We start from the raw sequence: 27,508 nt of genomic DNA, 5'->3' as shown, positions 1-27,508 counted from the left end.
TGCCCGAGACCACGGCTCCGCGGGCAGTGCCCAGACAAGGTGGAGCCCGGCGGGCCCGCGAGTCCGAGACGTGTCCCAGGAGCTGCAGCGCACGTGACCTGCCACTGCCTCCCGCCGCCTCCTGCCCGCGCCATGACCCAGCCGGTGCCCCGGCTTTCCGTGCCCGCCGCGCTGGCCCTGGGCTCAGCCGCGCTGGGCGCCGCCTTCGCCACTGGCCTCTTCCTGGGTGAGCAGGACCCTGTCCCGGCTGGCGGGCGGGTGGGCGGGCGCAGAGGAGGGCGCGGCGTGGCTCAGGTTAACCCCTGTGGCCGCAGAGCCCTGTACTCTGATCCAATATCTTCTCCCCGGCAGGAAGGCGGAGCCCGCCATGGCGAGGCCGGCAAGAGCAGTGCCTGCTTCCCCCCGAGGACAGTCCTCTGTGGCAGTATCTTCTGAGCCGCTCCATGCGGGAGCACCCGGCGCTGCGAAGCCTGAGGCTGGTCAGCAGGGCGCGGGACGGGAACGGGCGTCCCTCTCGGGCCCTGCGGGTCCCACGTGGCTGTGTGACCTTGGGCTGGGCCGTGGCCCTCTCTGGGCTTCCGGCTTCCCCGGGCCGGGTGCGGTGGGCGTTCCCGGAGGGTCCATCCCCCAGGCCACGCCCAGAACCGCGCTCCTGGGGATTTGGGACCCCAGGGCGAAGGTGGGTAACTGGCATGGCTGGTGCCACCTTCTCCTTTCACGCAGCTGACCCTGGAGCAGCCGCAGGGGGATTCCATGATGACCTGCGAGCAGGCCCAGCTCTTGGCCAACCTGGCGCGGCTCATCCAGGCCAAGAAGGCGCTGGACCTGGGTAGGGGCACGCGCCCGGGATCCCAGAGGGCCGAAGTTTCCGGGCCGACCCCCACTCTGCTCTGAGCCGGTCTGTGTTCTGGTCCCAGGCACCTTCACGGGCTACTCTGCCCTGGCCCTGGCCCTGGCGCTGCCCGCTGACGGGCGCGTGGTGACCTGCGAGGTGGAAGCGCAGCCCCCGGAGCTGGGGCGGCCCCTGTGGAGGCAGGTGAGCGCCCGCGCCTAGCCCCGCAGCCCCAGGCGAGGGCGCAACGGCTGACACGCTTCCTCCGTAGGCCGAGGCGGAGCACAAGATCGACCTCCGGCTGAAGCCCGCCCTGGAGACCCTGGGTGAGCACCGAAGCGGGAAGGGTTTTGTGGCCATTGCAAACGAGGCCGCTGTGTGGCCGAGCTGTGACTAGGCCTGCGGGTTAAGGGCACGGCCGGCTATCACAGCGCCCGGGCCGGCCTGGGAGGGGCCTTAGGGACGCTGGGGCCGTGGACTCAGCCGCACCTGCCCTCCCTCCCACTGCAAGACGAACTGCTGGCGGCAGGCGAGGCCGGAACCTTCGACGTGGCCGTGGTGGATGCGGACAAGGAGAACTGCGCTGCCTATTACGAGCGCTGCCTGCAGCTGCTGCGACCCGGAGGCATCCTCGCCGTCCTCAGAGTAAGGGTTCCACTGCGGGGGAAGAGAAAGCACCCTCTCGGGGCGGGTCCCCATCTTTTTCCTTGACTCCTCTTATACCCCAAAGCCCCACCCAGTCCAGTCACGTAGGCTGCATCCCCTGCGGGGCTCCGGCCCCAGTAGGTACCCAGGCTTTCCTCCGCTTTGGTTCTCAGTCTCCGGCTCTGGTCACCTCCCGCCCGGGCACCTCCCTCCGAGGCCCCGCCTCCCGCCTGGGCACCTCCCTCCGAGGCCCCGCCTTCCGCCCGAGCACCTCCCTCCGAAGCCCCGCCTCCCACGGCCCGGTTGGCCCCGCCCTCCCGCAGGTGCTGTGGCGCGGGAAGGTGCTGCAACCTCCGAAAGGGGACATGGCGGCTGAGTGTGTGCGAAACCTAAACGAACGCATCCGGCGGGACGTCAGGGTCTACATCAGCCTCCTGCTCCTGGGCGATGGCCTCACCTTGGCCTTCAAGATCTAGGGCTAGCCCCTAGTGAGCGAGGGAGGGTTGTCTGGGAACCCCAGGAATTGACCCTGAGTTTTAAATTCGAAAATAAAGTGGGGCTGGGACACACGACCTCCTGAGCCTCCGTGTGTGGCGCTGGATGGGGAAGGGAGGAAAGGCCCAGCACAGCTCCTTCAGTGAAAGGGGCCTTGTGGTTTGTCCCCTCCCTGGCACCAGGTCTGTGGCCCTACTGCAGGAAGCTCCAGCTGGCAGGAGGCAGGTTATGAAGTTTTAATTGGCCTGGCCACATGTAATGGTCAGAGACCCCAGTTCCTCAGGCTTGTCTCCCTCCTACATCTCTCCCTCAGGGCAGGCGAAGCTCTGGTTCCGTGAAGCTGGGGACTGGTGGAGGGCCACTATGGTGTCTGACAACAGGAAAGAGGATTGCAGGTGCCCACAGGTGTCACTTGTGTGCTTTTGTAGGTGATGCCACTTCTGCTGGCGGCTTGCTCATGTCTTCACAGCACAGTCAGCTCCCCAGCCTCACCTCTCCAGTGGAGGCCCTGGTGGGGGAACATCACCTCTGAGAGCCAGGTCAGTTGGCCTGGACCTGAGGACCTCGGGGTTGACTTGAGTATTCTGCCGTCTCCTTGAAATTCTGAAGGAAAGTGAGGGGGATCATTGGCCAGGGAGGCGTGAAGCAAACAAGCCTATAGGTACGGCAGTTGTTACCACACTCCCTAGAGGATGAAGAGAACTTCGGGCTTTTCTGAACCATCTGCCTATGGGGTGAGGTGGAGAAGGAACCAGGCCTTATGGAGCATTTTCGACCCAGGTGCTCTGCTTCTCATTTGAATCTCCCCAACCTCATAGATCTTATCTCCACTGACAGATGAAGGTCAAATTCTTTCCACTGACACTGCCTCAGGCATAAGTGGCATTAGCCTGGAATTCAAGCAGCCTTTGCCACTACCTGGTAAGCCTCGGTGATGGGAAGTGTCCCTGGAGACTGCTGGAAGCAGGGCTAAAGAGCTACATGAGGCTGGGTGCAGTGGCTCATGCCTGTAATCCTAGCACTTTGGGAGGCTGAAGCAGGTGGATCATTTGAGGTCACGAGTTCGAGACCAGCCTGGTCAACATGGTGAAACCTGGTCTCTACTAAAAATACAGAAATTAGACAGGTGTGGTGGTACACGCCTGTAATCCCAGCTACTCGGGAGGCTGAGGCAGGAGAACTGCTTAATCCCAGGAGGCAGAAGTTGCAGTGAGCCCAGACTGCACCACTGCACTCCAGCCTGAGCAACAGAGCAAGACTCATCTTAAAAAAAAAAAAAAAAAAAAAAAAAAAGCCACATGAATTCACAGCTCCTGGGACACACTTTGCATTTTGGACACTACACAGGACCATGGCTGGAAACCTACACTTTTCTAACTCATGAAAGCATATTAGGATGCACATGAGTGAATAGGTTCGATTTATTCTAAGCAGATCCTTGACAAACAGCTAACTCACTTGTGCCACACCTCAGTCTAAATTACTGTAGCCACTGCCCAATAAAGAGCCACCTGTTAGCTAAGGGGCAGCAGTCCCCATGACTAGGATTTTTCCCTTTAGAGGACCACTAGCAGTGATTAGTTACCTGCGGGTCTACTTTACACTGTAAGAGTTGCTTTCAGGCCTAGCCTGCATGGACATCTTTTCATGTTTCTCCTCTTACCTGACTCAGGCTGACTCAAATTCTAACCTTCTGTCCCTTAAGTCATGTCTGTCTGGAGAGGGCCTTTCAGAGAACCATGATTCACATGGGCCATTCAAGCCAGTCCCCTAGGACCAAGTGGGACCAGAGGGTTCTTCATGCCCCCCAACCCTCCTGTGTGGACAGCTTGCTTGAGCTCTGGTCTCTCACCAGCTTCTTCTCAATCTCAAAGTTTGTAGCATGTATCGTTTCTTGGGTGATGAGTCCTTCCATTTTGTTACCCATTTCTTATCACTCAGGCTCTACCATTCTTCAGGTCTACTATTACAGATTTGTTGAACAAATCTTCTCCAGTCTTTAATCATATCATTCCAATTATCTCCTATCAGAAAACTTGCTCTTTCCTACTTTTCCAATCAGAACCACCTATTAATGTCTCATTCGTACACAGATGAAGGCCAATGCTACACAGCCAAAAGGGGTTGCCTCTGGTCTCCCATCTATACCCACCTTTCAACGTCTGCCTAGAAGGAAATGAGTAATGATCTCTCAGAGTCCCACAGGTTACCCTTACTGTCTACAACTTACTCCTCTTCTGTACACCTAACACTATCTCACCAAACCAGGGCCTACTTTATTTTCCTAGCAGTAGCTCACAGGGGTATGGTGTGTTTGTGTAACTTTTCAGCACCTTCTTTTTCCTTTCAATTATGCAGGGCAATTCTGCACAGACTTACAAACTGAAGAGTGTAAAAGCATGTATCCTCTTATTGTAGTCTTAAAAAGCTCGTGGAATTATTCTAGGGATACAGAAGATTCTGTGGCACAGATTTAGGTAAAGAGCAAAATACTCACTGGAAAAATTAAATATTGGCTAGCTACCACGGAGATTTGACCCTAGCTGGCAAACGTGGAACTCTGCAAATACTTGGAGCCATTAATTATGTATACTTGTTTTATTCATAATTTGTCATGTTCTGGGATACCAAAAGTAATAATGGCTGAACTTAACAAAATTTTTAACCTCATCTCAATATCCACTGATCCATCTCATTCAATGGTAATAGTCAATGTTTTCTAAAGGAACATAAAAACAAACATGCACACAATTGCACGGTTTTCATAAAGGTCTATTTCATTATTGGTGGGTAGCGCATTTAACAGTTAAATACATTTAAATAATGTATAGGTGACTGCATGACTGCAGCATTGGTAACTAGATAACCAATTCAACTAGAAACCAGCTAACAAGGAACTGTCTAAATACTTAAAATACAGCTCTTGTTGAGATCATCCTTTGTTTTGATCATCTTCTTGGGGGAAAAAAAGCCTGCTGCTGGTCACAATGGAAATATATTAAGGCCAAATCTTCTGATATCCATTCCCAAAGGTATCTTTCAGCTGGATTAAGCCTCCAACTCCAGGGCGAGCCCAAGCTTGTGGCCTCCAGCATTAATGCTCTTTCCATCTACCAGAGCAGAGAGTGTAAGCTTCACACCTATTAAGACAAACACAAAAACAAAAAACCGTGATGTCTGGCACTTCACTCAGTCTGAGCCTTCTTTCACAGTTATCCCCAGAAGCCTGCATGTCACTTCCTCAGCCTGTCAGCTGACCTACTAGTGCTGGCCACCAGAGGGCGCTTGGAAGTATCTGAGACACCAGAAGGACTGGGTTACCATTCTAGGTAAGGCACCAAGTCACAGAGAAATGTTTTAATAACAAGTTCAAAGTGTTCTAGAATATACAATAATGTTGAGTACACTATCCAGATGAAAAGAGACTAGAGACATAATCATAATTAGATCCTAGAAAGGAAAACCTACAATAAAGACACATTTGGGGATGGGGGTAAATCTGAATATATATTTGGTATTACATTAATGTTAGTTTTCTTAGATGCGACAATGGTATTGTGCTTATAAAGAAAAATGTCTTACTCTTAGGATACACATGCTAGGGGCTGCCGTGTCTGTATGTCTGCAAAACATACAGTTTTTTTAAAAAAGTATGTGAAGTTTCAGAGACATAAAATAAATGTAGTAAATTTTAACAACTGGTCAACATAGGGTAAGGGTATATGATGTTCACTGTACCATTCTTCCAACTTTTCTTTAGGTTTCAAAATCGCCAAAATAAACTTTGGGGAGGAAAATCCCTATTTGGAGGGGGGAAAGTCCCCAGTACTTTAACCAGACTCCAAGATGAGTCATGTGCACTGTGAAGTTGGAGAAATGCTGCTCTAGACACAGCATGCTTCAAAATATTATATAAAGTCAACAAGACTATAGACAGAACCAAAGCAATGAGTGAACTTTTATCAACAAAATAAAAATTACTTTTATTTTAGAGAGAAAGAGAGAAAGGAAAGAAGGAAGGGAGGGAGGGAAAGAAAGGAAAAGAAAGAAAGAAAGGAAAAGAAAGGGGAAGGAAGGAAGGAAGGAAGGAAGGAAGGGAGGAAGTTGTGGCAAAAGGTAAACATGTATTTATTGTACTCTTCTTTCAACTCTTCTGTGTGCTTGAAAGGTCTGAAAAATAAGCTGAAGAATGAAAACTAAATTTTTTTAATACTATCAAAACAATCCTACTTTATCAAGAATACTTACCAGGCCTCAGAGTCTGAGTGTAGCCTACTCCAATTAAGCTAGAGTTGTTGACTTTTGCCTAAAATAAAATTCAAAAACAACTGTAAGAAAAATATTTCAATAGGGACAAAACCCGTACATGTTTCCCCATCATGTAGTGTTCAGTTTTATTCATATGAGACAATAAAATTCATTATGTATTAAGACAAACAGAAATCAGGTACTACTTAATTCGTATCCATTCAACTCAAAAATCAAATTGTCAGTAGGACACAATACTCCTGATAGCCACTGGAATGTATCCAAAGACCCCAAACTGTAGGTACAGTACAAGAGCCTAAGCACTCTCATAAAAATCATCTTTGTCGATTCTAGTCTAGCACAACAAAACCAGACCAAATGTGGTACAAATCGGGCTCACTAGAGGTGACACACAGCAGCCTTAAAGTGCAGGGTATAAAGTTTAAATTCATGACTTAGTTACACACATGTAAACTTTCCTACTTTCAGGACGCTTCCTAAAGAACCAAAACCATCAATGTTAAAAAAAAAAAAATCTCCAAACAAGTAATTCCTCTGAAGAATCAGATCAAACATTCTCACACCTCTCATGAATGCCAGTGCCGCTGAGTTCTGGCTGTTTGTAACCACTGTGCTTGGGAGGAGATCCCAGTGAGGTATCATGTACCAATCCAGGCCCCTGCCTTCCTTGCACAATCCTAACATTTCAGGACTTACAGACTTCAAGGGCTGGAAGGAACCCTGAAGAGTAAGACATAGTAAGGAGTAGATTCCTTCTAGTTCCATTCTCTACCACCCCTAACATTATGAAGCCACACCAGAGGCCAGGAACACCTCCCTTCATTTCCAGGGTGTAGGTTGCCTAGACACGCAACTTTGCTTTGCTTTCAGCATTCTGAGGGCTACTGTATAAAGGTAACAAACAGCCTATGTGACCAAAACAGATCTCCAAATGATTTGATGTCTATAGTCTTATAATGTGTAACATCCAAAGAGCCCAATCCAGAGAAAGAAATGATGTAACTATACAGACACAAACCACATCCACAACACCTGTATTCACTTGGCACTACAGCCAAATATTCATGAGCTACCAATGACCATCTAAAACAAAAAACAGGCCTGGTGCAGTGGCTGACACCAGTAATCCCACCACTTTGGGGGCCAAGGCGGGAGATCAATTGAGCCCAGGAATTCAACAACAGCCTGAGCAACACAGTGAGACCCCTGTCTGTCTGTACAAAATTTTTCTAGTTTGGCATGATGGTGCACACCTACCCAACTATCGGGGAAGCGGGGGTGAGATGGAAGGATCTCTTGAGCCCAGGTAGCTGAGGGTACAGTGAGCTGTGGTTGCACTAGTGAACTCCAGCCTAGGCAACACAAAGCAAAAAAAAAGAAAAAGAAAAACAAAAAAAAAAACCTCACTAATGACCATCCTATGCCCTACAAATAAGAGCCTCAGACAGCTGAACAGACATTCCTAATATTGGCCGGGCACAGTGGTTCATGCCTGTAATCCCAGCACTTTGGGAGGCCAAGGTGGGCAGATCACAAGGTCAGGAGATTGAGACCATCCTGGCTAACACGGTGAAACCCCGTCTCTACTAAAAATACAAAAAATTAGCCAGGGCATGAACCCGGAAGGCAGAGGTTGCAGTGAGCTGAGATAGCGCCACTGCACTGTAGCCTGGGCGACAGAGTGGGACTCCCGTCTCAAAAAAAAAAAAAAGAAATTCCTATTATTGGCCAGACTCAATGGCTCACGCCTGTAATCCCAGCACTTTGGGAGGATCACGAGGTCAAGAGTTCAAGACCAGCCTGGCCAAGATGGTGAAACCCCATCTCTACTAAAACTACAAAAATTAGCCAGGCACAGTGGCAGGCGCCTGTTATCCCAGCTACTCGGGGGGCTAAGGCAGGAGAATCGCTTGAATCTGGGTGGCAGAGGTTGCAATGAGCAGAGATGGCACCACTGCACTCCAGCCAGGGTAACAAAGTGAGACTCTGTCTCAAAAAAAAAAGAAAGAAAGAAATTCCTATTATTTAACAGTAGGAGTTAAACCATGAAACTGTAATAAGGAGTAGAAAAAATAAACTCAGTTTCTCCCTCTATACTCTCACAAGGCCTAGGGAGAATTTCCCACACATCAAGCAAACAATTCTGCAGCAGATTCCAGCTAGATGTTCTCTAATTCGATTCTGATACTATCTACCTGGAGAGAGAACATTGGATCACACAGGTTCAGCGCTCAGTTTCATAAAACTGCCCCGCCCTCATTTTCAATGCCAATTGAAAGTTCCAGGTTGTTTTGCCTCTGTTTCTTACAGACTGGTTATAAATCGGGGTTCCCACAACTCCCTGGGGTTCAATTTCCCAGAGTGGCACAGAGAACTCAGGGAAACACTTACATTTACCAGTTATATAGGATATTTTAAAGGATGTAAATGAACAGCCAGATGAAAAGATACTTATGTATCTTTTCGTTTATAGGTGAGGTCTGGAAGGGTCCCAAGCACAGGAGCTTCCATCCCTGTGGAGCTGGGGTGCCCCATCCTCCCATGACATGAATGTATTATTGTTTGCCTTCCTGAAGGACCCCTGAACTCAGTCCTTTGGGTTTTTATGGAGACTTCATTACAAAGGCACGATTAATTAAATCACTGGTCACTGGCTCAACCTTCAGCTACTATGTCCTCCCCAAGGAAGGTTTGTTCCCTAGCAACCAGCACCCCCTACCATGTGGTCATCTAGGGACTATCCAAAAATCACCTCATTAACATAAATTCAGATGTGGCTGAAAAGGACGGGCTAAAAATAACAAAATAGCCCAGGGCACAGTGGCTTGTGCCTGTTACCCCAGCACTTTGGGAGCCAAGGCAGGGGGATCACCTGAGGTCAGGGGTTAAGAGACCCACCTGGCCAACATGGTGAAACCTCATTTGTACTGAAAATACAAAAATTAGCTGGGCGTGGTGGCAAGCACCTGTCATCCCAGCTACTAGGTAGGCTGAGGCATGAGAACTACTTGAGCCTGGGAGGCGGACGTTGCAGTGAGCAGAGATGGTGCCACTGCACTCCATCCAGCCTGGGTGGCAAGCGAGATTTCATTTAAAAAAAAAAAAAAAAAAAAAAAAAACCACAAAACACTCTTTCACTTTTATGCTCTGGAGCTGTTTCGGGAACCAAGGACAAATGGCCAAATATCTCAACAAAAGGTACTCCTACTGCTCTGGTCACTTGGGAAATTACAAGGGTTACAGAAGCTGTGAGCCAGGAACTGGACAAAAACCAAAATATATACACCATAGTATCACAGGCCACCCCCTGGTTTCAAACAGGGATCCCTTAGAGCAAAAAAGTCCATACATCTGTCAAGGATGTTTACACTTGTTACATTTACATAACACACATATCTGCAAGAGTACAAACACAAATATGCTTATCATCTGGAGAAGCTACTGTGGGATAGGGATAGGTTTAAAGAAACAACTAGGCCAGGCGCGGTGGCTCACGTCTGTAATCTCAGCACTTTGGGAGGCTGAGGAGGGCGGATCACCAGAGGTCAGGAGTTTGAGAACAGCCTGGCCAACATGGCGAAACCTCGTCTCTACTAAAAATACAAAAATTAGCCAGGCGTGATAGCGGGCACCTATAATCCCTGCTACTCAGGAGAATGGCTTGAACCCAGAAGGTGGAGGTTGCAGTGAGCCAGGATCACACCACTGCACTCCAGCCTAAATGACAAGAGTGAGACTCTGTCTCAAAAAAAAAAAACCAAAAAAAAAAACCTAATTTGTCCTATGAAGAGAAAAAAAATAATAGCTCAGCGGTATGAGGAATGTGAGGTATGCAAAATTTATCAGGCCCAGAGAGACATGAGAATGAGACTTTAGTCACAGGACACACCCCGATGCCCAGGGGAAATTGTTTAAAAACATTTTTTCTTTTTTTTCTTCCTTGTAGTTTCCAGGCTAGCTAGTAAATATCTGAAGTGTTAACAGCAAGTTGCACAATGTGACCCTCACCCATTATCTAACATTATATAACATGAGTTCCTGGAATCTGTGATACAAAGAACAATGTATAGCCAATCACTAATCAATGTTATTTCTGTAAACCAAAGAATATTCCTGCCAAACAACTTTGTATCAGCCCACATCCTGTCCTGGATTTTTGGCCTTTAAAAACCTGTTTGTAACAAAGGCCAAATGGAGCTCAAATCCACTTGGATCTGAGTCTGCTGGGCAGCTGTCCTCATTATGGTGCAAGTAAATTCTTTAAAATTGTATTTTGTGCCTTAGTTTCTTCCTTTAGGTTCACAGAAGCCATCAGAAACATCTTTATCTTCTTCTACCAGCTTTTTCCCCCTTGATCTACTGTTATTTGTACCTTGTGCAGAACTATACAGGACAGAAATCAGCTGGCAGTGAGATCCATTTCCCCGTCAGGCCAGCCACTTTCCGTAGGTGTTACATCCTGAGGAGGCTTCAACTCAATTTCACAATACATATGATCATCAATCCGTATTATAAGACTTATTTACACAAGGGAGTTTAATCTTGCCAACAGTATTACCATGTGGCAGTATGAGCACGGTACAAAAAAAAATTCAGTTTCGTTACAAATCAGTAAGAATTAGAGATATTTGCTTTACCTTCCCAACAGAAATCTACCCTTCCCCATTTGTCAGCTTTATCTTGATAAGCCTGATTACTGCCCCAGGCAATTTCAGATCACATTTCTCAATGTAATCGCTGACTTCTGACTTTTTAAATTTCTCCAAATTGGGCAAAATACAGCAAATACGGGTCTTAGGGGTACTTTGCCCGACGTTGGTAGCCAAGGCTTAAACCAAATGAAATCTGAGTTTGGTCTAGCATCAAGGTACAATCCAGCACTCTTTCACTTTGATTGTAGTGATTACAAATAACAACAATCAAGGACTTGTATATTTTGTTTGTTTCTTATTGTTTGCACTTCCCCTTATGCACCCAGTGAACCAACTCCCTGGCAGTTGAATCTATCTCCGAATTCCACTGGTAATTTTTAAGTACCTGAGCACAGCACAGTTGTGGCTCCATAGTAGGGGTGACCACCTGACCACCCAGGAGTCAAAAGTTCCTCTTTCCCCATCCATTTATCCTTTTTCTTCCTAAACCATGCTTCGATGAGCCACTCTAGCTAGAGCCACTCTAGCAAATCCCAATCCTGACATCAATCTGAGGATACAGAAAAAAACCAACTCAGTTTCTCCTACTATTCTTTCACAACACAGAATGTTTCTATGACATGTGTGAGGGCTTTCCCCACACACCAAGCACGCAATAATTTCTGCAGCAGACACTTGGCTAAATGTCTTGTAATTCAATTCAACTCTATCCTGGAGACATCAGATGCCACAGGTTAAGGGCTCAGTCCCACAAGACTGCCCTTCTCCCACTTCGATGCCAACTGCAAGCCCTAGGTTGTTTTAACTGCTTCTGACCTGGCAGCTCTAGAGGTTCCCACAAACCCCTCCCTTGGGTTCAATTAATTTCCTAGAGCAGGTCACAGAACTCAAGAAACATTTTATTTACATTTACCAGTTTTAATAAAGGATATTACAAAGGATACAGATGAAGAGACGTATAGTGCAAAACACAGGAAAGGACACAGCTTCAATGCCCTCTTCAGGCATGCCACCTTCCAGCAACCTCAGCTACCCAGCTCACTGACCTCTATCCTTGTGGGTTTTCACGAGGCTTCATTATACAGGCATGACTGATTAAACCACCAGCCACTGGTGAACAACTTAACCTTCAGCCCCTCTCCCCACCACCCTCTAATCACACCTTGGTCTCTCCACCGACTAGCTCCCACCCGGAAGCTACCTAAAGGTGGCCAGCCACCAGTCAACTCATTAGCATACAAAAAGATACTTAACACTTTGGGGATTCCAAGGATTTTTTTAGGAGTTCTATGCCAGGAGAGGGAAGGAAAACCAAATATATACTTCCTAATATCACAAGGAGCATTAAGCAATGCTTCTGGGTACTGCTGAATTGAAGTGGCAGCTAACATTACGGAAGTGGGAAAGGCTAGGTACGTTTCCAAACTAATTCCCAGGAGTCACTAAATGACACAGGGGTCCCAAACTGCCTTCCCATTTTAACTATGAACTCCTAGTAGCTGAGATAAGCTTCTTCCACTGACATTAAATCTGTTAAAATGTCACAGACATACGAGAACATCAATGCAAATAACAGAATAGTGTGCTGTATGAATCCTGAGGTTTTTATTGCTGTAGTGCAATTAGAAATGGAGAAGGGGGCCAGCCGTGGTGGCTCATGCCTGTAATCCCAGCACTTTGGGAGGCTGAGGCGGGTGGATCACTTGAGGTCAGGAGTTTGAGACAAGTCTGGCCAACAAATCCCGTCTTTACTAAAAAATACAAAAAAATTAGCCAGGTGTGGTGGCGGGCACCTGTAATCTCAGCTACTCGTGAGGCTGAGGCAGAAGAATTGCTTGAACCCAGGAGGCAGAGCTTGCAAGTGAGCCAAGATTGCACTACTGCACCCCAGCCTGGGCGACAGAGTGAGACTCCATCTCAAAAAAAAAAAAAAGACAAAGTGATGATTAAAATACTAGCCAGGTGCAGTGGCTCATGCCTGTAATCCCAACAGCCTCCACTGGGAGGCTGAGACAGGATGACAGCTTGAGCCTAGGATGGGCAACTTATGGAAATCCCATCCTTACAAAAAAACATCAAAAAATTAGTTGGGAATAGTAGGAGGCTGAGGTTGAACCCAGAATGTCAAGGCTGCAGGGAGTCATGATTGTGCCACTGCAGTCCAGCCTGGACAAAAGAGAGCCTTAAAAAAAAAGATTAAAGCACTATTATTTCTGACACGATAAGAACTACCCAGGGACCAAAACACCAGCTATACCTGGGTTTAGACAGGCCTATGGCTCAAGGTTATTATCAACATTAACTCAGCAGTTTTTGAGATTAAACAAACTCCACCGGCCCAGCCTGGAAATAAAACATCTAACACTGTATTCATCAAAAAAGCAACATTTCAAAATCTAAAGCCAATCTATCTGTAAACTGGGGACTGTGTGAAATCAGTTCAAATTTTCAACACAATTCAGTATACCCAAAGACTCATTCCCACAACCAAAACCCCCTTCTAAGTCCACAAAAGTACTCACAGAAATGGAAGCAGTGGGATCCAACTGATATTTAGCTGCAATGCCAAAACGAGTGCAGTTGGTACCTGATGTCCAAGCAAGGTTTACTGAAGTGTCAAGATCTTCACATACTTTCTGATAAATTGATCCTCCAAATTCCGTCCCATCATTCCTATAAGATATTTTAAATTAGTATATCTAGAATAGACAATGTAATAATGTCTAAGGCACAGGCTGATTTGTAGCATTACATTTAAATAAAAACCACAGCTCAAGTGGGTCTTTAGTGTTCCACTGAAAACTTGCAAGTTTTAACAGGTTTTTTCCCCCAACCCATACCCATAGAGGGACTGGTAAAATGAACCACAGAATATCCATTCAGTGGAATTATCACACTGTATTAAACATGCAAGAGATTCCCATACAGCCTTTCGGTTATGTATTTCATAAACACGTATATATACACACACATATAAAAAGGTGAACCACCACAATGTTAACAAAGATTATATACCTAGCTGGCATGATTATGAGAAATGTAGGTTTTCTTCTTTGTGCTTGTTATTTACCAATGAATTTTTACAATGGAAAGAAAAACATTTTAAGTACTTTCCATATATCTATCTAGTTTGGGCTTGGGTAAAAATACCAGGCTGGGGCCGGGCACGGTGGCTCAAGCCTGTAATCCCAGCACTTTGGGAGGCCGAGACGGGCGGATCACAAGGTCAGGAGATCGAGACCATCCTGGCTAACACGGTGAAACCCCGTCTCTACTAAAAAAATACAAAAAACTAGCCGGGCGAAGTGGCAGGCGCCTGTAGTCCCAGCTACTCGGGAGGCTGAGGCAGGAGAATGGCGTAAACCTGGGAGGCGGAGCTTGCAGTGAGCTGAGATCTGGCCACTGCACTCCAGCCTGGGCGACAGAGCAAGACTCTGTCTCAAAAAAAACAAAAAACAAACAAAAAAAAAAACCAGGCTGGATGTAGTGGCTCACGCCTATGTAGTGGCTCACTTTAGGTGGAGGCAGGAGGATCGCTTGAGGTCAGGAGTTTGAGACAAGCCTGGGCAACATAGCAAGACCCCATCTCTATAATTATTAAAAACAAACAAAAAAACAACAGCAGCAGCTGGGACCAGTGGCTCACACCTGTAATCCCAGCAATTTGGGAGGTGGGCAGATCAAGAGGTCAGAAGATCCAGACCAGGCTCACCAACATGGTGAATCTCCATCTCTACCAAAATACAAAAATTAGCCAGGCACGGTGGCATGCGCCTGTAGTCCCAGCTACTTGGGAGGCTGAGGCAGGAGAACTGTTTGAACCCGGGAGGTGGATGTTGCAGTGAGCTGAGATGGCCACAGAGCAACTCTGTCTCAACAAAGAAAAAAAGAAAGAAAAAAAAAAACCCAACAACAAAACACCATACATTTTAGGCAATCCTATCACGTCAGCATCCCACACATCTTTTAAAATGAATATACTGGTAGTAGTCTGCCAATATCTAATGCCTCGTGTAAAAATACAAAGTGCATTAAACCCCATATAAAATGAACATTTACTCTCTCAGCACCAAAGGTCAGATTAACATTCTTTTACTATAAGCTTTCAAGGGGCACCCTAGAAATGACCAAGAATGATTTTGTTTTTAAATGTTAAGAGAAATCCTTTAGGGTGCACCCAGATCAGTAAGAGATGACAGACATCAAAATCATCCTCTGAGGGCCTACATCACAGTATCCTATGAAAGAAATACTTACACATTAGTGTGTAGCTGGAAGTCCCCAGTCCTGTAGCCCACTGCAAAGTTATTCCTTGTCAGCTTTGATTTGGCACTGTCAAAGGTCATCTGGTACCCAGCAAGCCAGCCCTCATAACCAAAGACAGCTGAACCATGGATTGCAGGTCCAGCAAAATCAAAGTCAACATCACAACCAAGGTTTATACACTCCCTCTTGTAAGAGGACTTGATTTTACCACTTTTCTTTCTGGAAAAAGAACAAACTGACGTCACTGGGAAAAATGTACACATATTTATGCACAAGAGAGCACAAAACAGACTTAAATGAACTGCAGTATGACCAGGGAGTAAAAACCAGCAATACAATAACGGAGTAAAAAAATCATCTCAACTACAAGACAAGGACACATGAGGCAACTGGACGGCCATCTAGAACTGCTCTGCAGAATTAACAATCATTCACAAACGCCTATTAGAAACACATTAATTGCCCAAGTTAGTGCAACAACGAAGAGGCAAATATTTGAAGGCAAGCCAATGATAGCAACCATAGTATTCTAAAAGCAGATATAGGCCAGGCATGGTGGCTCTTGCCTGAAATCTCAGCACTTTGGGAGGCTGAGGCGGGTGGATCACCTAAGGTCAGGAGTTCAAGACCAGCCTGACCAGCATGGTGAAACCCTATCTCTACTAAAAATACAAAAAAAAATTAGCCAGGCATGGTGGCACACGCTTGTAATCCCAGCTACTCGGAAGGCTGAGACAGGAGAATCGCTTGAACCCAGCAAGCAAAGGTTGCAGTGAGCCAAGATCGCACCATTGCCTGGGTGACAGAGAATAAATAAATAGGCTGGGAGAGGTGGCTCACACCTGTAATCCCAGCACTCTGGGAGGCCACAGCAGGCAGATCACAAAGTCAGGAGTTCAAGCCCAGCCTGACCAACATGGTGAAACCCTGTCTCTACTAAAAACACAAAAATTAGGCGGGCGTGGTGGCACATCGCCTGTAATCCCAGCTACTCAGGAGGCTGAGGCAGGAGAATCACTTGAACCCGGGAGGCGGAGGCTGCAGTGAGCCAAGATCACGCCACTACACTCCAGCCTGGGTGACAGAGTGAGACTCTGTCTCAAACAAAAATAAATAAAAATAAATAAATAAATAAATAAAATAAAATAAAATAAAATAGATGCAATAAGATATGAAAAAAAAAAATGGCCAGGCGTGGTGACTCATGCCTGTAATCCCACCATTTTGGGAGGCCAACGCAGGCAGATCACCTGAGGTCATTAGTTCCAGAACAGCCTGGCCAACATGGCGAAACCCTACCTCTACTAAAAATACAAAAATTAGCTGGGCATGGTGGTGTGCGCCTGTAGTCCCTGCTACTCAGGGAGGCTCAGGCAGAAGAATCGCTTGAACCTGGGAAGTGGAGGTTGCAGTGAGCCAAGATGATGCCACTGCACTCCAGCCTGGGTGACACAGAGAAGACTCCATCTCAAATAAATAAATAAAAGCAGATACAGAGATTTCACCACCACAAGGTAGCTTAATAAGCTATCAAACAGTAAAGGTACACCTTTTCTAAATACACAAAAGAGAAATGCTTTTAAATGTAATACAGATAAAAATGTCTGTGCTTACCCTGTGTTTGGTGAGAAGGTAGTATCAAATGTCAGTTTCAAACCTTGACAAATCTATTTTGAAAGAAAAGTAATTTGCTTTCTTTTTACAAAAATAATCAATAAAATTAATACTAAAATTTTCAAAATGTTACCTGGTCTTCAATTGTGATTTCTGTTCCCAGAGTGTTATCAGTGTTCCACTTTTCTGTGAAAGTCAGACCATACTCACACCACTTGTATTTGGTCTCCAAGGTCCCAGTAACTTTACCAGTGTCTGTATTAGATGAACCAGATGTTGAAAATTCCTAACAAGACAATCAATAACTTCATGAACATTCTCATAAGCCTAGAATTCATCACTAACTTACAAACACACACACACATACAACCCACTGAAACATTTGGTAAATTCATGAATCCTCCTTTCTCAGCTTCCTGAACACTCGTATCCCTCTGCACTGTGCTACTCTCTGAAGCTTATATAAGAGTGACAAGCCTTTGAGCAACTGACTGCCACTTTACATACAGCTGACACTTCTAATCAATCACAAGTTCATCTGTAGTGAATTCTCAAGTGAACAAACTGTACACCCTTTTTTTTTTTGAGACTGAGTCCCGCTCTGTCGCCACGCTGGAATGCAGTGGCGTGATCTCGGCTTACTGCAACCTCCGCCTTCCAGGTTGAAGTGATTCTCCTGCCTCAGCCTCCCAAGTAGCTGGGATTACAGGTGCCCGCCACCATGCCCAGCTGATTTTTGTATTTTTAGTATAGACGGGGTTTCACCATGTTGGCCAGGCTGGTCTCCAACTCCTAACCTCAGGTGATCCACCACCTCGGCCTCCCAAAGTGCTGGGATTACAAACGTGAGCCACTGCACCCGGCCAACTGTACATCTAGAAGTTTTAAGGAAGGTTTTGCTAAGGTGATTTTATTTGGGATTCAAAAATCAGCGGGAAACAGAGTGGCGGCTCACGCCTGTGATCCCAGCACTTAGAGACCAGCCTGGGCAACATAGCAAGACCCCATCTCTACAAAAATTAAGAAACCAGCTCAGCGTGGTGGTGTGCGCCTGTAGTCCCAGCTACTCAGGAGGCCAAGGTGGGAAGATTGCTTGAGCCTGGGAGGTCCAAGCTGCAGTGAGCCATAATCCCACCGTTGCACTCAGCATGGGTGACACAGTGAGACCCTGTCTAAAAACGATAATGTGCGAATCCCTGGTTGCACACGAACTGAAAAAGAAAAAATATGGAGGGCTTATCTGAATTTTTGTTTGTTTGTTTGAGACAGCATCTTGCCTCTGTCACCCAAGCTGGAGCACAGTGGTGTGATCACAGCTCACTGCAGCCTCAACCTCCCAGGCTCAAGTGATCCACATACCTCAGCCTCCTGAGTAGCTGGGATCACAAGCATCACCACGCCATGCCTAAGGAAGACAGCTGATGTGAAAATAATAAAGAGACTACAGCCAGAAATTGTGATATCTGCAGAGTGAGAAATATCAAAAACTGTATCAACAGGAGGAAAGGGCAGTCATCCTTCTCTCAGAAAATAGAACATTTGTATAACTATTGCTTTGCTGATAGAGACAAATCCTCAGGTCTTATATATACTCTCCTAAATTAGATCCTTTCATTAACAGGAATTTCAAGTCAAAGCGTAGCCCTCAATACCTACACTAAAAAGCACTGGATTGGCTGGGCACGGTGGGTCACAGCTGTAATCCCAGCACTTCAGGAGGCTGAGGCGGGACGATCACTTGAGGTAGGGAGTTTGAGACCAGCCTAGCCAACACGGTGAAACTCCATCTCTATTAAACATACAAAACTTAGGCGGGCATAGTGGTGCATCCCTGTAATCCCAGCACTCAGGAGTCTGAGGCAGGAGAATCACTTGAACTCGAGAGCCTGAGGTTGCAGTGAGACTAGATGGTGCCACGGCACTCTAACTTGGTGATGGAGTGAGTGAGACTCCATCTCCAATTAAAAAAAAAAAACCCATTGGATTGGCCAGGCACGGTGGCTCACGCATGTAATCCCAGCACTCTGGGAGGCCGAGGTGGGCAGATCACGAGGTCAGGAGATCGAGACCATCCTGGCTAACACGGTGAAACCCCATCTTTATTAAAATACAAAAAATTAGCTGCGTGTGGGGGTGCGCACCTGTAGGCAGAAGAATGGTATGAACCCAGGAGGCGGAGCTTGCAGTGAGCTGAGATCGCGCTGCTGCACTCTAGCCTGGGCGACAGAGCGAGACTCCATCTCAAAAAAAAAAAAAAAAAAAAAAGCATTGGATCCTGTTAGGAAAGAACACTGGATATAAAAATTGGGAGTTCTGATGTCCAGTTCTTCATGTCATTTACTAAATGCATCACACTGGGCAGGACACACTTTTTGTTTTTTGTTTTTTTTTTTGGAGACAGGGTCTCACTGTCACCCAGGTTGGAGTACAGTGTCACAGGCAGAGCTCACTGCAGCCTCAAACTCCTGGGCTGAAGCGAAGCGATCCTGCTATCTCAGCCTCCCAAGTAGCTGGGACTTCAGGTGCCCACCAACAAGCACAGCAAATTTTTAAATTTTTTTGTAGAGATGGGGTCTCGCTATGTTGCCCAGGTTAGTCTCAGAATGCCTGGGCTCAAGTGATCCTCCTGCCTTGGCCTCCCAAAGCGCTGGGATTACAGGAATGAGCCACTGTGACCAGCCTCACTTACCTTTTTTGGGTCTGTTTCTGCAACTATAATTACAAAGCTTACCTCTGGATGATTAAATTGAATTGACACTGTGAAAGTTTGCACATTTTCATATGCTCCACAGAAAAGGAAAGCATTATTAAAACAATATATATGGAACAGGTTCTTCTAGCAGATAGTCTGAACGGGGAATGTGTGAGTAGATATTTTTAATCCTGAATGACATTAATGACTCTTAGGGCCCCACCCACTGCCATCCATCAGCCTACAGATCAACAGCCAGCCTATATACACATGCCAAGGAAGCCTCAAGAAACAAAGCCAATACCACCCTGTGGGACCAGAGTTGGGCCAGATTACAGCTCATGCCCTTTACCACCAGACATTTTGGCTTCTACATTCTGGGGTGGCCTCAGTACCTTTGCAGTTCAGGTAAGAAAACAGAGCCAGGTATTAATGGCACTTATCCGGGGCCAGAGACAAACTAGAGGATCAATACTACGGCTGTTCAATTACACGTATTAAATGTGAGTAAAAACATGCTATATCTAATCCAGCTCCTATACATCCTTCATGCTCTTAAACCTACTTCCATAAAACTTTCCCTAACCCTATACACAATAATCTATTCCTTTCCAATAAAGATTTGGTTTATCAAACAATCTAGTATTCGATATTAATTATCTCAGTATTCTCAGTTTATTTTCTCTCTCCAACTAGAAAGTAAGCTTTTTAAACACGAGGACTGAGTCTTTTTTAGAAGGCCCTTTGTGTTTCAACAAATACACTAGGGGCCTCAATAGACTAACAATAGGAACATTAAAAAACACATTAAATCACTGCGCTGTAACCTGTTAACTTGGCCAAACAAGTCATTCAATCATAACTAAACACCTAGGCTTCCTTTCAGACCAAAGAAAACAAGTGACAGATATGATCAATGTAAAACCCCAGAAATTCAACAGGCCTAGGCTTTTAAACAACTACAGGCCGAGCGCTGTGGCTCACGCCTGTAATCCCAGCACTTCGTGATCACTTGAGGTCAGGAGTTTGAGACCAGACTGGCCAACATGGCAAAACCCTGTTTCTACTAAAAATATAAGAATTAGCAGGGCATGGTGGCGAGCACCTGTAATCCCAGCTACTTGGGAGGCTGAGGTTGAGGCAGGAGAATCGCTTGAACCTGGGAGGTGGAGGTTGCAGTGAGCTGAGATCATGCCACTGCATTCCAGCCTGGGCGACAGAGCAAGACTGCGTCTCAGGAAAAAAAAAGAAGGAAACCACAATACGATTAATTTAAATAAATATCAGTTGCATGCACTACATCAAAAATGTCTATATAGGCCAGGCATGGTGGTTCTTGCCTGCAATCCCAGCACTTTGGGAGCCTGAGGCAGGCAGATCACGAGGTCAGAAGATCGAGACCATCCTGGCTAACATGGTGAAACCCCATCTCTACTAAAAACACAAAAAAATTAGACGGGTGTGGTGGTGGCCAGTGCCTGTAGTTCCAGCTACTCAGGAGGCTGAGGCAAGAGAATGGCGTGAACCTGGGAGGTGGAGCTTGCAGTGAGCCGAGATCATGCCACTGTACTCTCCAGCCTGGGTGACAGTGCGAGACTCGGTCTCAAAAAAAAAAAAAACTCTTTCTCTTTATATATATACACATACATACATACATCAAAATAACCTATAGTATTCTAATATGCACACACTTATACCCACCCCAAAATAATCTCAAAACAAAAATTTTTAGAGTAAAAAAAATTGCACAAAGCTAAATTTTACTAGCTGGGCATGGTGGCTCACATCTGTAATCCCAGCACTTTGGGAGGTCAATCCAAGGCAGGTGGATCACTTGAGCTCAGGAGTTCAAGACCAGCCTGGGCAACACGGCAAAACGTCATCTCTAGAAAAACTACAAAAAAATACTCAGGCATGATGATAGGGCCTGTACTCCCAGATGCTTGGGCGGCTGACGTGGGAAGATTGCTTGAGGCTGCAGTGAGCTGAGATTGTGCCACTGTACTCCAGTCTGGGCAACAGAGTGAGACCCTGTCTCAAAGAAAGTTAAATTTTACTTTATCCCCTTTGTAACAGTTCACCCAACTATCAAGACACCAAAATACCAAAATATTAACCTCTTTAAAAAATATTCTTGGCCGGGCACAGTGGCTCACACCTATAATCCCAGCACTTTGGGAGGCTGAGGCGGACGGATCAAAAGGTCAGGAGTTCGAGACCAGCCTGACCAACATAGTGAAACCCTGTCTCTACTAAAAGTACAAAAATTAGCTGGGCATGGTGGCAGGCACCTATAGTCCCAGCTACTTGGGAGGCTGAGGCAGGAGAATGGCATGAACCTGGGAGGCGGAGGTTGCAGTGAGCCAAGTCGCGTCACTGCACTCCAGCCTGGGCAACAGAGCGGGACTCCATCTCAAAAAAAAAAAAAAGTCTTGGCCGGGCATGGTGACTCACACCTGTAATCCCAGCACTCTCCGGGGCCAAGGTGGGTGGATCACCTGAGGTCAAGAGTTGGAGACCAGCCTGGCCAACATGGTGAAACCCCAGCTCTACTAAAAATATGAAAATCAGTCAGGCATGGTGGCGGGCACCTGTAATTCCAGCCACTAGAGAGGCTGAGGCAGGAGAAACACCTGAACTCAGGAGGCAGAGGTTGCAGTGAGCCACGATCACATCACTGCACTCCAGTCTAAGTGAGAGTGAGACTCCATCTCAAAAAAAAAAAAGTTCAGATCAGGACTCCCTAAACTCACAAAATACATGCGGAAATCTTCTCCAGGGAGAACTGCTAGAAAATGGACATTATATAAATGATTAGTACACATTATATAAATGATTAGATTAATGAGCTCCTGATAATTTTATGCCCATAACTGACGAGCATTGTTGACAAAGGGTTACAAAAAAGTCTCATGGGTTCCCTGCCTTCAAATGTGTAATCTTACTGAGTAAAGAATACCACCTGACTGGTCTTTCCTAAGTTCCTTGTGTATACATAACACAACAAAAGACCACATATGAAAATCAGAAATCATATTCAAGACCAAAATAAAACAGGTTACAAGCAAATCTCTTAAAGTTAACTTCCGCCTCTTCTTTAAGACAAAACAGGTAGACATCTTTCAGTTATAACCATTTTACGACTTGAAAAATTATAAAGGTTCAATAGAACTTATTCAACAGTAACACTCACCACGCCACTGCAAGACTTTGTTTTCACATCCAGTTTCACCAACCCAAAACCTTCAACAAATAGAGAACAAAAGAAACAAAATTATTACTTTGTATGAAAGATGCATAGCAATTGTTGACTATACATAAAAAACAAAAAGATTCCACATATTCAGAGGTGGATAAAAATGTGTTAATATACACTATTTAAATGAAATTGTTAGAAATTCATCTTTTGTAAACTGGCTTATAAAGGGCAGAATTATACCTATGCTGCTTTGTCCAGTTTTTTGGTAGTTGGTACACAAAAGAACGCTTTCAAGCTATTCTTTTTTTTTTTTTTGAGACAGAGTCTCACTCTGCCGCCCAGGCTGGAGTGCAATGGCACAATCTCGGCTCACTGCAACCTCCGCCTTCCACGTTCCAGCGATTCTCCTGCCTCAGTCTCCCGAGTAATTGGGACTACAGGTGTGTGCCACCACATCCGGCTAATTTTTTGTAATTTTAGTAGAGATGGGGTTTCACCGTGTTAGCCAGGATGGTGTCAGCCAGGATGGTGTCGATCTCCTGACCTCATGATCTCCTGACCCGCCTCCGCCTCCCAAAGTGCTGGAATTACAGGTGTGAGCAAACACGCCCAGCCCCCAAACTATTCTTAAACTTAAATATCAGATTTAAAAATCATTCAACTTAAATCTCAGAATAGCTAATAACTTATCATGATATGCCAGGTGCGGTGGCTCATGCCTGGAATCCTAGCACTTCAGGAAGTTAAGGCGGGTGGATTACTTGAGATCAGGAGTTCAAAACCAGCCTGGCCAACATGGTGAAACCTCATCTCTACTAAAAATGCAAAAAAAAAAAAGCCAGGCATGGTGGCGCGTGCTTGTTACCAGAGAGGCTGAGGCAGGAGAACTGCTGGAACCCAGGAGGCAGAGGCTACAGTGAGCCAAGACCACGCCACTGCACTCCAGCCTGGGCAACAGAGCAAGACTCTGTCTCAAAAAAACACAAAAACAAAACCAATTTATCATAATACAGCAATGGGGTATTTCCAACAATCTAAATAAAGGGGGGGAGGGTATGGAACAAAATCTTTAAGAAAACTCAAATTTACCTGAAAAAGCTCATAACTCTGGAAAGTACTAGGAGTCACCACAAAAGCAAAACAGTAATATATCAAAACTCTAGTCAACCAAGGCCTAAGCTATAACTGAAAAAAACAAAAGCACAAGTCGCTTTTTCGTAAAGGCTCAAATCCTTTAACTACAGTTTTAAAAAATTTTGGAAAACTGGGGGAGGGGGATGCAGTCTGTAAAAGAACTATTTTTACAGAAGTTTAATGTAAGCATCTTAAGTTTCTAACAGAAGAATTAAAACAAGGCTGGGCACAGTGGCTCATGCCTATAATGTAATCCAACCAGGCTTTGAGAGGCCACTGTATTTTACTGGATAACACAGTGAGACCCCACCTCTACGAAAAATAAAAAAATTAGCCAAGTGTGGCAGAGTGTGCCTGTAGCCCCAGCTACCTGGGACTTGGGAGACTGAGGAAAGATGATCGCTTGAGTCCAGGAGGTCCAGGCTGCAGTGAGGTATGATCGTGCCACTGCATCCAGCCTGGGCAACAGGCTCAAAAAAATAAATACATCTAAATGTAAAGCAGCAAGATATTTACAATTTGCAACGATTAATCTGATTTCACTAAGCAACCCAAACATACATTTTCACTCTTTATCTAACACGTTTTAAAAATAAGGTTCTTACCAAATCCTTTGTTGAAAATATCTCTGGCAGCTTTGCCAAGGTCAGCATATGATGGAGGAATACACATTGCTGGTAGAAAAAAACATTCCAGTGTTAATGTCTCTATTCTCCCATCTTCTATCCAAGAACTAGAGTATGACCCACTGCTGATATTACAATTCAGGCGATCCCATTTGTTGGAACTATGTTTTTTTATCCGGTCAGGAGCTACACTAAAACTATAACGACCCATAAAGGAGACACCACCAACGAATTATTTCTAAAATAGATAACCATGGTTATACAAACTTGGGAAATTCGTTCCAAAATAGAAAAACAGTCTATTACCTACAGCCTCACTTCCTAGAACTGGACAGGTACAAAGAAACAAGTATTTGTGTGCATGGATATGTATCTACCAACATTCACTGAGATGAGCTGATTGAACTAAATTAGATACAATCAAAACCGAAGACTAGGCCCTGTCCCTGATACGTCCTTTAATATCTTCGCTGAGGTGAAAACCAACATCCTGGAGTGGGAAGAGAACTCAATACTCTGGGAATTTAAATATTGAAACTTTGAAAAAATACTGCCACCTGTGTTTCATTCAAATTTCTGTATCAACTAAATATCAAACGGAGCTTCAAACTTACTAATATAACTCTCAAATCCTTACCCAGTGCTGTGCTGCTTAAGGGCAGGCAATCTGAGTTCATTACACCAGCTCATTCATTCCACAAAGCACGTCCACGCCCTTAGGAGCACATGTAATGACCTTGTGCTCTCACAAGGACTGCTACTTCCTCTAGAAGAATGACTGATCCGATCCCCCAAAGCGGAATCCCCACTTAATAACTTTTACTTCTGTACGTCAAAGACACGTACAAAAGCTGAAAGTCCATGCGGCCACAGACCAACTCCCCGGACCTTGTTTCCCTATTTGAAATCCAGCAGCCCAGACCCTCCTCGGCAGAGGTGGTCAGACGGTAAGGCGACCACCAAAAGCAGCCGAATTTCCAAGTCCTCGGAAAGACAGAGGGAAACAAACTGCGGGTTTCTGGTCGACAGGCTTCGACTCCCCGCCACCCCATCCGGCAGAGATCCCTGCTCTACTTACGCCGCGCGCAAGTCTGTCCGTAGGTCGCCATGGCGAGGCCGTGGGAAGAGAGCAATCTGCGGGAGGGACAAGAAGTGCGGTCAGCTGGGGTCAAAGGGAGGTCCCGGGCAGAGAGGGGCGAGGGGCCGCTGGGCAGCGCGGCCATCTTAGGAAGCAAGGGCCGACCCCAAGTCCGGCGCAGGCCTCCCGCTTGGCCGAAGCGGCCTAGGCCCCTGGGTCGGCGTGAGGCGGGCGCGGCGGTACCTGGTGGTCTCCTGAGGGGGGCCGCAGCCACCGCTCCGCTAGCTGCTGAAGCCGCTCGTCACGCTCCCGGTCGGGCTGCAGCTGCAGCGGCTGGAGGGCGAAGTGAAGGAGACACCGTTCCGCCCGCCGCAACCCTGTCCTCTCCCAGCCAGGACCCCGTCGCTGCCCCCGGGGCTGTCCGCCGCGCCTGTGCCCGCAGCGCAGCCCGCTGCCAACTCCAGCCTGCTCCGGAGCGGCCACGTGGACCGACAGCGCCACGGTCCTGCAGGTGAGCTGCCTCCGTCCGTCGGTGGGGATCGGGAAGGCAGAAGCTGCTGGGCCTTGGATCAGGCAGCTATCCGGGCAGCCTCAGAGGCGAGGGGGCGGGGAACGGCGAAGGCAGCGCGCTGCGGCCCGCCCGGGAGGGGGATGGGGCGGAGGCCCCGCGCGAACGCGTCACGGACGGGGCGGGGCGTCGGCGCGTGGCCTGGACGGTAGGGCGCGGCTGCGCACCACCGGGGTCACGTACATCTCGCCTACTTCACTTACACGCTGGTGCGGGTTCCCCCCAGAAACAAACCCTTGCATAGGGCGCCTGCGGGGAGTCAGCTGAGCGTTACCCACTTCCACCCTAAGCTAGCGCAGCCTGCGCTTCTGAGGGACAGCTTCTCTTTCCCAGCCCAGGGAGAACGAGTGGGACACAGGGGCGCCACCTCCAACCCCTCGCGCTCTTCTGCCCTCTTTTCCCGCCTTGGTGTGACTGCCTTGCTGTGCCGGGCTGTGTGCCTGAGAGGTTTTTCGGGACTGCCTCTCCCTGAACAAATGTGAGCGGGTCCCAGCGTGCCCCACCCATTTCCACTCCGCCTTAGGCTTTCTCTTCCGCGGCTGCTCCCCACTCTGGCATGGCACTGCCTCACACCCGCACGCAGCCGGAGCTTGGCGAGGCAAGCCCGCTCCGGGTCCAACTTCCTCTGGATTATGGGCCTGGAGAAAATGTGGAATCATCCTGAGCAGGCGTTAGAATGCTGCACACCCAAGTTCCCCGGGTGTGCAGGAAGGGTGACAGAGCTGTTAGATAAAATGTATAGGGAGCCGTTAGTTTAGACTGAGCTCCTGCATTAGGTGCATCAAACCAAGCCAAAAGGGGGTTGTTCATGCTGAAGTTCCAAACTACTACGCCAAAGCTAGGATATTTCCAAGAAATCAGGAGAGAAACAGAGATGCTAACCAGATCCCTAAACAGGCTGGGCGTGGTGGCTCACATCTGGAATACCAGCACTTTTGGATGCCAAGGTGGGCGGATCGCCTGAGCTCAGGAGTTCCAGACCAGCCTAGGCATAGTGATACCCTGTCTCTACCAAAAAAAAAAAAAAAAAAAATGCCGGGCGTGGTGGCAGGCGCCTGTAGTCCCAGCTACTTGGGAGGCTGAGGAGGGAGGATTGCTTGAGCCTGGGAGGTTGAGGCTGTAGTAAGGTTAGATGGTGCCACTACTGCACTCCAGCCTGCCCACTGGAGCAAGACCCTGTCTCAAACAAAAATCCCAAACAGGCCAGTTTTAGCTGACGTAAAGAAGTCCCATGTTGTTTAACCTTTACAAGAAAAGTGACTTTCTACCGACTAATCCACGTTTTGTTTCTGCTTTCCTTGGCCCTTTTCTGTCTGTAATATCAACTTCCTCTTCTCATTGGAACGTTCATTCCATTTTACAGAATGAAGCATTGCCCAATTGTAGAATTGGAACTAAAAGCCAGTTAAGATGTGTAAACTAAATTTGTTGTAACTTT

At 46.8% G+C, this 27,508-nt stretch overlaps 2 protein-coding genes across 7 annotated transcripts; one reads left to right on the top strand and one right to left on the bottom strand.

Moving 5' to 3' along the window:
• Positions 1-7,829, top strand: COMTD1 (catechol-O-methyltransferase domain containing 1). 5 transcript variants are annotated; one of them, XM_023204877.3, is made up of 8 exons: positions 32-226; positions 352-479; positions 724-829; positions 918-1,036; positions 1,104-1,158; positions 1,344-1,477; positions 2,401-2,511; positions 5,185-7,829. In XM_023204877.3, the coding sequence occupies exons 1-8, from the start codon at positions 133-135 to the stop codon at positions 5,227-5,229; spliced, it is 792 nt and encodes a 263-aa protein (XP_023060645.1). In that variant the 5' UTR covers positions 32-132; the 3' UTR covers positions 5,230-7,829. The 5 variants fall into 5 exon arrangements, with proteins under 5 accessions (XP_023060646.1, XP_023060641.2, XP_023060645.1 ...); XM_023204878.1 differs by lacking the exons at positions 2,401-2,511; positions 5,185-7,829 and adding an exon at positions 1,801-2,049 and having other exon boundaries at positions 1-226; XM_023204873.2 differs by lacking the exons at positions 2,401-2,511; positions 5,185-7,829 and adding an exon at positions 1,651-2,049 and having other exon boundaries at positions 1-226.
• On the bottom strand, positions 4,556-26,148 carry VDAC2 (voltage dependent anion channel 2). Of its 2 annotated transcripts, XM_023204881.1 has the most exons (10): positions 25,746-26,148; positions 25,503-25,558; positions 24,404-24,472; positions 22,659-22,708; positions 16,907-17,059; positions 16,774-16,826; positions 15,151-15,378; positions 13,416-13,566; positions 6,221-6,278; positions 4,556-5,112 (listed from the first exon to the last, which is right to left on the bottom strand). In XM_023204881.1, exons 2-10 carry the CDS (start codon positions 25,531-25,533, stop codon positions 5,021-5,023), a joined length of 885 nt encoding a protein of 294 aa, XP_023060649.1. In that variant the 5' UTR covers positions 25,534-25,558; positions 25,746-26,148; the 3' UTR covers positions 4,556-5,020. The 2 variants fall into 2 exon arrangements, with proteins under 2 accessions (XP_023060649.1, XP_023060650.1); XM_023204882.2 differs by lacking the exons at positions 22,659-22,708; positions 24,404-24,472; positions 25,503-25,558; positions 25,746-26,148 and adding an exon at positions 18,133-18,499.
• Positions 26,149-27,508: the final 1,360 nt, after the last annotated feature.

The sequence above is a fragment of the Piliocolobus tephrosceles genome, chromosome 9, assembly GCF_002776525.5.
Source record: "Piliocolobus tephrosceles isolate RC106 chromosome 9, ASM277652v3, whole genome shotgun sequence".
In the NCBI taxonomy this organism is placed as follows: Eukaryota; Metazoa; Chordata; class Mammalia; order Primates; family Cercopithecidae; genus Piliocolobus; species Piliocolobus tephrosceles.
The sequence above is the reverse complement of the archived record's forward strand: the minus strand, read 5'-3'. Positions and strand labels throughout refer to the sequence as shown.